At 44.7% G+C, this 11813-nt stretch overlaps 1 protein-coding gene across 3 annotated transcripts in view; it reads right to left on the bottom strand.

Annotated features, from left to right (window-relative positions):
• Positions 1 to 11530, bottom strand: part of TPP2 (tripeptidyl peptidase 2) — a 133389-nt gene extending 121859 nt beyond the window's left edge. Inside the window, exons 1-3 of one of the 3 annotated variants that reach the window (XM_088458213.1) lie at positions 11299 to 11530; positions 8952 to 9080; positions 6464 to 6559 (exon numbers count right to left, since the gene is read on the bottom strand). In XM_088458213.1, the coding sequence (XP_088314339.1) occupies positions 6464 to 6559; positions 8952 to 9080; positions 11299 to 11466 (393 nt within the window). In that variant the 5' untranslated portion in view covers positions 11467 to 11530. The remainder of the gene's footprint in view (positions 1 to 6463; positions 6560 to 8951; positions 9081 to 11298) is intronic. The other 2 variants (XM_088458211.1, XM_088458212.1) reach the window with 2 other exon arrangements.
• Positions 11531 to 11813: the final 283 nt, after the last annotated feature.

Raw genomic sequence — 11813 nt, 5'->3', positions numbered from 1 at the left:
ATGACTCTAATCCATCAGCGAGGTAGGTAAGCTCTAATGATTGGCAAGAAACTTCGAACTCTAATTCCTTTTTTTGCAGAAAGACCTTAAATCAGCAACACGTTTAATCAAAGTCCCCCTAAGAAAAGAATTAAAAGAATCCCATAATATCTGATCTGGGGCCGTACCATAATTAAGTTCAAAATATTCCTTCCACATTTCTTCCAGATCAGAACCCGCCCCCATACGAGTCAACCAAAATGGATTAAGTTTCCAAAATGATTGACCCCTTTGACATCCCAGATCTAAGCTAAGTGTCAGTTGAGAATGGTCTGAGATTCCTCTGGTCTCATAGCACACAGACTTAATTCTTGGCAGCATATCCCGCGTGAGCAGCGCCACGTCAATCCGGGAGAACGTGAGGTGAGAATACGAAAAACAGGAAAACTGCCTTGCAGTAGGGTTTTCCACGCATCGACCAAGCCCAGCCCAGACACATACATCAAAAACCTGTTGCCTTGTGATGGAGGACTTCTGAGTTGTACCCCTTCTATTCAAATCTTGACCCAGAACATTATTGAAATCTCCAAAACATATTGTAGACGTTCCCGGAGACAGGGCCATAAACTCCGCTACTTTCTTTAAAACTACAGAGGAATAAGGAGGCGGTATATATAATGCTAACAATAAAAGTGATAGATTATTAATCCTACATTTCAAAAAGACATAACGACCCCCTGAGTCAATCTGCACCGTCTCCATTATAAAAGGGACCGATTTGCGGACAAGAATGGAGACCCCCCTAGAAGCGGACGTGTGTGATGCATGATAAGCCCAACCCACCCACGTGTTTTTAAGGGAGAGCAATTTCCCACCTACCAGGTGTGTCTCCATAAGGCAGACTATATCCGCTCCATAATTTTTAAAGTTGTCTTAGCACTAGGGAACGTTTTATTTTGTCATTAAGTCCTCGTATGTTCCAAGTGAGGACATTGATACTGGCTTGCGTCATAGTATTCCAGCTAGTATATCATCTCTTCCCAAAATATGTATCCATAGACCAAACCCGCATAGACCCAGAATACAAGCACATCCTGGACCAAACATATAACACTGCAGTATATAATAATTTGAGACCACATAAAAAATGAAAGAAAAGAAAAAAAAATAAAAAATAGTAAAACAATAAAACCACAACCCCTATCCCTTCTGTCCCCCCTCCCTGTATACCCAACCCAAACTGCGGCATACCTATTCCCACTCCCTTCCCTCAACAAGTAAACAACATAGAAATAAGTTCACCAAGTGAACATATAAAAAATTATCCCGGACACAGGGTGAGGCAAAATATATAATGACCCCTAAACACAGGGAACCCACTGGTATTTCACACCACAGGAATAAAAATAAGAACAAAATACTGTCCTGGCCTAAAATAAAATACTACTATGTTGGCAGTCGCATATATAACATAGTTACGTGCTATGTAAATCAGGAGCATTAATCCATGTTCAGTCATTAACTAGCGGCCTCCTGGCTGGGACACGACGATCCAACCACAAAGCAGCTTCTCTCGGGGTGAAGAAAAATGTTGTTTCACCATCCGCAACCACTCGTAATTTCGAAGGGAACAGCATGGCGTATGGAAGATTGAGATCCCGCAGACGACGTTTGACTACTGTGCCCTCTCCTTTTGAACTTCAAAGGAGAAGTCAGGGAACACCGAAATCAGAGAGCCATTACATTCCATAAGACCTTTAGTGCGAGCCAGTCTTATCACAGTATCCCGATCCTGATAGTGTAGGAATTTGGCAATAAAGGTACGCGGGGGTGCTCCAGGAGGAAGCGCTCTGGTCGGCACACGGTGAGCCCGCTCTACTGCAAAGTGTGAAGTAAAGGCCTCCTGGCCATATGTTTCTAGCAACCACTTTTCCAGAAATTCCTCCGGAATCGAGCCCTCCTCTTTTTCCGGTAGCCCCACAAATCTGACGTTATTACGCCGAAGGCGCCCCTCCATATCTGACAACTTCTTATGAACCGCAGCCATTTGAGAATCCAAAGCAGCCACTTTCTATTTTAGTGGAGATACTGTGGACCTCATTCAGAGTCGGTCGTTGCGGCCGCACGCCACCTATGTTCGCTAAACTGCGCATGCGTAAAATTCGCAATGCGTGTGCGCAAACTAGCTATTACGATCAGAAATTGCTCTCTCCTTCAACTTGGCCAGGTTGTTAGTTTGAGTGACAGGATGAGGCGTTTGTGGGTGGCAACAGGGGAAGGTGCTTGTGAATGGGGGAGTGGAGATCCGAACGCAGGCGTGCCTGACTATGCAAACGGCGTTTTATAGGAGTGCATAATTAACTAAGTAGTGTCATGGCACATGTGACATGGGAGGTTTTTACACTGACTTGATCGTAGTGCTTGAGAGGGTATGGTCAACCTTAAGCTCTACGACCAGCTCCGATGGTTCCCGATGGCCTCGATTAATCCTTATATGCCCGGAGATGACGTGTAATGGGAACGAGAAGGGAGCGTATTTTTAGTCTTACGGCCGCATCCTCCCCTCGCTCGTCCAGCTAACGATCCCATCTTAACGACGCAACTTGCGAGCGCTTCATTTGCATATCCGGCCTCTTTTACCTTACGACCGTGCGGCAGCAACGACCGACTCTGAATGAGGTCCTGTATCCTCAAGAGTAGAAGTACGTGTTACCACCTCTCCCACAAACTCTCTGTAAATCATGGTGAATTATAGATGGGTCGGACTGCACTTCACCAAGTTTATCAGCAAGCCTTTTCGCACTGGCCGTGACTGCATCCAGCACACTCTGCAAAGTAGCCGCAGAGGAGATCAGACATCCCGTTCTTCTCGGGGTGGGGGCTGCGGCGTCGATGCGCGAGAAAAACGCTCCAGGCTTCGCTGCTGCAGCAGCATGATGAGTTTTCCCCATATTTGAATAGGTGAGGCAGTATAGAAATATATAATGGTATATAACTCTCAGGAGCACCACCACTGTGTTTGCAGCAGAGGAGGTCACAGATTCAACACACTGACCAGAAATCAAAGTGGCAGCCAGCAACAGCTCCAAAGCTAAGGAGAGACACCCAGGCAGGGGAACAGGACATCAGCAAGTGCATCCAGCAGAGGTATGTTGTGTGGGTGTCAGGGCCAGCGCTGGGAGAGCCAAACAAGCAGGGCTGTGTTGTGTGTAGCAGCGCTGCGCAGAGACACGGAGCCCGCCGGCGTCCCACGTGATCGGCTGCGGCTATTACCCCCGCCAAGAAACCGCTTCTAATAAGGCTCAGGAGGCTGCCGCAAGCTCCCGGACCCGGCGCAACAGGTACTCCAGGACCTCCGACGTTCGCCTGGTGTATTATATCCCCGGGGTGCTGTAGCAGGAGATGGTGCAGGATATAATTACTGGAGAGCTCACGACTGCGTGTGCTACTCCATAGAAGTCTTGGCCACGCCCCCACTTGCCTTCTTAATGTGTGCGAGACCATCAGTTGTGTTGTGCAGAGGTAGGGTTAGTACACAGTGGACACCACTATTTGACTACTATTGTAATCAATATTATGGCACCAACCACCCAACTCAGTAAAGAGTATGTGTGAAGTGGTGGTCAGCTTAACAAATGATTGCAATATTTTGGAACCAACATTCCTTGTATTCAAAGGAGTTGCAGTTTGAAAACCAAGTGAATGCCGAGTTTGTATGATATTTTTTATGTAGATGGTGTGGTCACATACCAAGGGCACCCCTGATGGTTGAGTGCCGTGGATTAAGCCTGAGATATATATATATATATATATATATATATATATATATATATATATATATATACACATATACACACATACACACATACATACATACACACTATATATCTATATATCAGGTGCATAAATATTGGGACATTGACAGAATTTTCATATTTTGGCCTCTATTCACCACCACAATGGCTTTGAAATTAAACAAACAAGATGTGCTTTAACTGCAGACTTTCAGATTTAATTTGAGGGTAATTACATCCAAATCAGGTGAACGGTATAGGAATTACAACGGTTTCTATATGTGCCTCCCACTTTTTAAGGGGCCAAAAGTAATGGGACAAACTAAACAATCCTAAATCTAACTTTCACTTTTTAATACTTTGTTGCAAATCCTTTGCAGGCAATTACAGCCTGAAGTCTGGAATGCATAGACATCACCAGATCCTGGGTTTCATCCCTGGTGATGCTCTGCCAGGCCTCTACTGCAAATGTCTTCAGTTTCTGCTTGTTCTTGGGGCATTTTCCCTTCAGTTTTGTCTGCATCAAGTGAAATGCATGCTCAATCGGATTCAGGTCAGGGGATTGACTTGGCCATTGCATAACATTCCACTTTTTAGCCTTAAAAAACTCTTTGGTTGCTTTTGCAGTATGCTTCGGGTCATTGTCCATCTGCACTGTGAAGCGCTGTCCAATGAGTTCTGAAGCATTTTACTGAATATGAGCATATAATATTGCCCGAAACACTTCAGAATTCATTCTGTTGCTTTTGTCAGCAGTCACATCAATAAATACAAGGGAACCAGTTCCATTGGCAGCCATACATGCCCACGCCATGACACTACCACCACCATACTTCACTGATGAGGTGGTATGTTTTGGATCATGAGCAGTTCCTTTCCTTCTCCATACTCTTCCCTTCCCATCACTCTGGTACAAGTTGATCTTTGTCTTATCTGTCCATAGGATGTTGTTCCAGAACTGTAATGGCTTTTTTAGATGTTGTTTGGCAAACTGTAATCTGGTCTTCCTGTTTTTGTGGCTCACCAATGGTTTACATCTTGTGGTGAACCCTCTATATTCACTCATGTGAAGTCTTCTCTTGATTGTTGACTTTGACATTTATACACCGAACTCCTGGAGAGTGTTCTTGATTTGGCCAACTGTTGTGAAGGGGTTTTTCTTCACCAGGGAAATAATTCTTCTGTCATCCACCACAGTTGTTTTCCGTGGTCTTCCGAGTCTTTTGGTGTTGCTGAGCTCTCCGATGCGTTCTTTCTTTTTAAGAATGTTCCAAACAGTTGATTTGGCCACACCTAATGTTTTTGCTATCTCTCTGATGGGTTTGTTTTGATTTTTCAGCCTAATGATGGCTTGCTTCACTGATAGTGACAGCTCTTTGGATCTCATATTGAGAGTCGACAGCAACTGATTCCAAATGCAAATGTCACACCTAGAATCAACTCCAGACCTTTTACCTGCTTAATTGATAATGAAATAACGAGGTAATAGCCCACACCTGTCCATGAAATAGCTTTTGAGTTGATAGTCCCATTACTTTTGGCCCCTTAAAAAGTGGGAGGCACATATAGAAACCGTTGTAATTCCTACACCGTTCACCTGATTTGGATGTAATTACCCTCAAATTAAATCTGAGTCTGCAGTTAAAGCACATCTTGTTTGTTTAATTTCAAAGCCATTGTGATGGTGAATAGAGGACAAAATATGAAAATTCTGTCAATGTCCCAATATCTATGCACCTGACTGTGTGTGTGTGTGTGTGTGGTTGTGTGTGTATTATACACACATTATATATATATATATATATATATATATATATATATATATATATATATATATATATATATATATATATATATATATATATATTCTGGCCCCAAGTTTTACACTTTTACATATGAGAATGATTAAGTAATTATAATGAGAAGTTTGATTCAGACATTTTGGGAGAGGGGAGAGAGAGAGACACAAATATTTATTTGAACACCTGTCAGAAATGTAATGCGTCACTCCGCTGAGACAAGAGAGCTGGTTTATGCAACTGCTATTCTAAAGTTCTTTGCACTATGTATATTGAGCAGTGTGCCTTTAGAGACACTATTACTTTGCGATTGTAACACATTTTCCTTTTATTAAGCTTTATTTTTTTAAACCAATAAATATTACTCAAATTTTTTTTTTTTTTAAAAACGCAAGTTTTTAATGTTATCAATCTCATTACCACGGTCACTGGCGCTTACTAGAATTGCAACAGCGTCCCATTTGCATTCTAGTTTTAGGAAACGCATTGCGTTTTTTCTATATATGTATATATGTTTACTGTAAGTAAACGTACCCTGAAGCCTAGAGAGAGCTCCAAACACAAGTTCGAAAAACATGTCAAAATATATCTGCAGTGGTCATTGAATTTCATTAGTGTTTATAAGTAATTCTGCAATGACAGAGCACCTGATCTAAAGGTGATCTATCACAGGCACATTTTACTCCACATTTACAGCACAGCATCTATTTGCTTTAGTTATTAATTTTTATGAGTAAATTGGAGAAGCAGCTTTAATAGCGAATGCAGTTTTTAAAACACCAACAGCATCTTCATTTTAAAAATTATCCAATGCAGTGGTGTAAAATACATTATATTTTAGCAGACCCTAGGATAGCGCTCATTATTTCACGCCGGGACAATAAGTATTACCTGTAGTCGTTCCTTGAGAGCCTTTGGATAAAAGTCAAAACCATTCTTAATACCAATGTGATATCTGCCAGATGGATTTATCCAACTTGTGGGAATCTACAGTAGGATGAAATAATATGTAGTCAGTTGCTTGTAAAGAAATTACTAAAGATAACATACTAAAATAATTTACACAACTATCAAGGTAGAGAAATAAAAGAAAAAATTAAACATAGTGATCTGATAAGGAGTAAACCTTGTACGTTCGTGTGAAAAAAAATAAAAATTATATGTACACATGCTGACAAACATTTTATCTGACCAGAAAATTCAAGATGGTTTCTTCATGGCTTGGGAGCTGCAAGAGCTCCTTAGAGCGTTCACGTAAACAAACAGTGGCATTGATTTTGGTTCCATTAAGCCTGCATGTGGTTGCTACATCACCGTTTCAATATACTACGGCAGCAGTTGATCCTTCTCCAGGATAAGGTGTGTAGCAAAATGTCAAATTACTATAAATGTCTAGAACCAGCAATTTGTGTTCTTCACCTTTAGCAGCCCTCTTCCCCTTAGAGCTCATTGGTACTCTGTTGCCCCAAGGGCTTGTGCACACATGTGCTAGCTTGCAGTGAGAATAGTGCTGGCACAGGAAAATATAGGCCACACAAGCCAAAACATAAAAGTGCAGGTACTCGAACAAGCCACTTTTAGTATGGATGCAGAAGACTCATTTGACCCCATCTCCCATGTCACTAAACAAGAACCCAAGAAGGGACTAAAGGAGCTTCAGTTCAAGTAAAGCAGATAGCACCAGGCAGTTCCACGGGCTAATCAGTGTGACATGTGAATCAAATACCCTGGAGAGATAACTAAGCACAGACAGGGAGATCAAGCCGCTACTTAGTCAATCCTGTCTGCGTCACTATGAAAATCCAAATGCTGTGAGCAAGAACTGCCCCATTCTCACCATAGTCTGTCAGGGTGCTCACTCAGCTGATTCTGGGGGAATCAGTATGTCATGCCGGCGGCTATTTAGCTGCCAGATCAAATACCGACAGCGTCAGGCCGGCGGGTAAAAATCCCGACAGCTATAGGTAAGTAACCTAACCCTCCCCTCTACCCCACCCTTACCCTCCTTTAGGGGTGCCTAACCCTAACCTCCCCCCAGGGGTGTTTAAACCTACCTCCGCTCCCTAAACCTAACCCTCCCGGGGGGGTGCCTAAGCCTAACCCCCCCCCTAGTGCCTAACCCCCTTCCCCTAGCCTAACCCTAACCTTCCCTGCGCTATTCAAATCGCGTTAAATTGAATCTCCCCCATTTTCTTTAACTAGGAAGAAAGAGGCAGAAAGCCCACTGCAGTGTGCTGGGCTCTAGGAAGTCTGCTTAGTCATGGTGTTAAACAGTGGGGGTGCCAATGGCAGATTTTACCTAGGGGTTCCAGGCCCCCGACAGTAAAATCCACCACCCACAGGGATTTCCTAGCAGTGGCATTGACTTCCCATTGGAAGTGCTCCCCGATTATCACAGTTGGACAGGCAGTCCCAGTGGGAGGCGTTTTCTCCCCTGCCAGTCCAGACTACAATTAGCAGAGAGTGCTTCCAATGGGGAGACACTCTCCTGCTTTAACGTCAGTGCTATCTGGCTTCTAGGACTGCAGCCGATGCAGTCCATAGAAGCCGCTCTGTGCGCATGTGCTTCTTTCCCGAATAGACTTTATTTGTGCATACGCAATGCATACCTGGTCCCGGGGCCATTGCCAATCGCAACTGTACCTTAACTGCCTCGCCACCCAGGCAGACCCCCTCCTTTATAAAAGGTAGGAGCCACCACTGGTTAACACTTTGTTTTTTTTAAATAAAAAAATTAATCAGGATTACTGCTGTGTCTGGTATCTAGAGTCACCTCATGATTTAACAATTTCCAAACTTTGGGTGAAATCATGCTTCCAACTGACGAGCACTTCCTGTGAAATATGTCTGACTGCCAGCAAATAAAGACAGCAAGTGCAGGGTCAGCTCTATTAGTATTTTTGATAAAAGCCTGGGGACTCCAATGTACCCATAAATATACTGGCGAGAAGGGACAAGCCAACCTTTATTTTCAATAGTCTGGCACTCTGCTTTCACCATATTAATGCACAAATGTTCACATTCTTAGGACAGGAACCAGTTTGTTCAGTTCCTGATCCCTTGATTGTGGAACTGTGTGTGCTTGTGATTGATGAACAAGCTCACAGAACTTCCTACTAGGGCTTGTTCAGATGACGGCACAGTGTGAAGGAAGTATGCCACGTGCCTATGTTACGTAGATTTATATTTGGGCGGCGCTACCAGACTGCCCTAATAAATCCAATAAAAAGTGAAAATTATTTCTAGTGAACTAGATCTATCAAAAATAAGTGAAAGCACCCCTGGTAATTCAAGAGTTAAACAGTTAATTAGCAGTCATTTATACTCTAACTAATGTGTATGCATACATACAGTATCTAAGCCACACAAAAGCATATACCTTTAAAGTCCGTCCAGACAGGCCAACTATTACTTCTTCTTTCGGCTCCAGTACAGTACTGGTGTTTACATCTCCACTTCCTGTTGTATCTAGAATGTCAATAATCTTGGGCTTCCCATCTGTGGTTTGCTTAGGTGAGGAAAAAAAAACACTTGTGAAATACCAAATAAATGTATTTACATATGAAGTTAATTCCTGTTTATTTCCACTGTACCACTTTCAGACATACGACCCAGGAATTTCCTTGCTCAGACCAGGGACCTTTAACACTACACCGACGACCCGGGAAATTCACAGGTCGACCCCTTTCAGACATAAGCAGGATTCTTCAGTGTTATACACAGTTTTTCATTTTTTCACTTTACTGGCCCATAATGATAATGTCATCAGCGTGCATCAGCCAGCCCTGGCTGGCAAATGAGAAGCTTCTAGGTGCAGCCCGGGAGTAATATCCCAGTTGGACCATTCAGACTTGACCAGGGTTGTCTACCTGGGACTTATGACCCGGGAAAACCGTGATCTACTGCAGGTTGGTGCCTTTCAGACATGCAAGAGACTCGGGTAAATTGGCCGAGCCCCCGCAAAAACCTGGGATTCTCTGTATGTCTGAAAGGGGTATGAGTCCAATTAAAAGAATGGTCTAATTTCATACCTGAACTCCTGCCCAGCAATCAGCAGGTATAGTCTGTACCAATCAACTGTAATCTTAAGAGAGAGGGGTGTATGCAAGAATTTTAAGAGGGCATTTACAGGGCCATTCTCCTTGAATCACTAGCAAGCTATACATGCTTTACCACCCTTCCAGCAATTGGATGAATTATGACAAAGTAAATGAGTGTAGAAGACTGACATCCAATGACTATGAAAGAGAGTTATGCACAACATGAGAAAACTTAGCAGCCTACACAGTGGGGCTGATGTTGAGTTGCACACAAGACAGCCACAAGGAACTAAGGGCCTGATTCAGAGATAGAAACATAAAATTTGACAGCAGATAGGATCCTTTTGGCCCACCTAGTCTTCCCTTTTTAGAGATGGATGCAGTAAAACAATCGCTGCGTCTTTGTACGCAGCAGCTGTGCTAGAATAAGCAAAAGCCGCAGGAGGCGTCGCAAATAAAAACATATCCATTGCTGGCTTCTCAGATTTGATGCTGCATCTCATCAACTGCATGACCATTGGATATCTAGGTAACAATCAGGTAACTCTGGATGTCCGAAAAACTTATGCTGCCAATGTCAGTGAAACTGTGATCAGGAAAGCAACCACTGTCTGTGGCACGGCCGGAAAACACAGCATTTGGGGCACTATGAGGGACATTTGCAACCCCAGATCTTAATGGCTTCTGTGCATACGCAGATCTAAAAACTTATATGTGCACAGTTTATACACCGCTTCCACCTGTACATTACACACAAGGCTTGATTCAGACCCGCTCGCTAAATGCGTTTGCACGCAGCGAAAGTATGTAAATCCGGGATCGCACGGCAAGGCAACAGCACGCCCACTATGTCTTCGAGTGCGATCGCTCTGTGTATACAGACACCCACCAGCCTGTCTTAAGACGCCCACTTTCCCACGTCATGTCCAGGAAGTGTATGCAACCATCGGTAACATCAAGTACCATCGGAAGAGATCGCAGCACTTGTGGCTGACCATACCCTACCACAAGCACTGCGAGTGATTTAGTGTGATTTTCAACCGTGTGACATGTACTATGATGCTGCGTCTTAATTATGCACGCCTCTGAAACGGCATTAAGACGCTCAGGCACGCCTGCGTTTGCACCACTACTCCCCCACTTCATGGACCATCCCCCGTCACCACCCACAAATGGCTTGTCCTGTCACTCTAGCTAGCGAGCTATGTATGTGCTTCCCGGTCGCATGGACTACTTCACGCACAGCGATGCGTATGCATGCATAGATTGCAAAAATTGGCTGCGTGCGAACGGAGCCTAGTGAGCAGTTCTGAATCAGGCCCGCAGCTTACACGGCGTCCCCCTAGGTACGCTGCTCACATGCCGCCCCCCACCCCGGTACGCTGCTCATATGCCGGCCCCCAACCCCGGTACACTGCTCACATGCCGCCCCCCACCCCGGTACGCTGCTCATATGCCGCCCCCCCACCCTGGTACGCTGCTCACATGCCACCCCCAACCAAGGTACACAGCTCACACTCCCTATAACCAGCTCTCAAATGTTCACTAAGCTCTGGAAAGCACACTAGATATAGGCTCTGCAACCCCATCATGGAGGTGCAGCACACCAGGAGTATATGAACAGTGCACACATCTATTATAGTACCCCTGCTAGGACGGAAAGGCTGAAGGTCTGGTATCTGGTACCTGCATCCCTGGAGCTCCCGGGTCTACCCCGGTATCCAGGACAGCAATCAGTACCCCGCGCCCATCATAGTGCGGGTACCGAGAGAGGAAAGACGCGGCTCCGGTCTCTTTCTTGGGGAGCAGCCCATGGAAAGGAAACGATTCTTCTGCACCGGCAGCCATGATCATGACAAGGAGGAAGAGGGTCTCGCCGGATAGCAGATGATCCAAATACAACAGCGGCACCTTCCGGCAGCAGCGCCTCCCCACAGTCAGCAACCAGACGGAAACCGAAACCACTAAGCCACACCTCTGACGGTGATTGGTCGGCGCTCCCAATACCAGGAACAGGAACTTAGTAATCATTTGCTGGACTTGGTTCAAGCGCCGCTTCCGCAGCACCTCGGAGTCACAGCTGCCAGGGTAATGTCTAAATCCCCTTCACGGAGAGGACCCTGACGTCATCAGCCAGCTGCGAGCGCACTAGCGCAGTACAATACAGCCAGGGGCCTGTCCGATTCAAAGATGCACGCAAC

The sequence above is a fragment of the Taudactylus pleione genome, unplaced genomic scaffold, assembly GCF_031769625.1.
Source record: "Taudactylus pleione unplaced genomic scaffold, aTauple2 ptg000041l, whole genome shotgun sequence".
NCBI classification, from domain to species: domain Eukaryota; kingdom Metazoa; phylum Chordata; class Amphibia; order Anura; family Myobatrachidae; genus Taudactylus; species Taudactylus pleione.
Note: the sequence above shows the minus strand (reverse complement) of the source record. Positions and strands in the feature narration are given on the sequence as shown.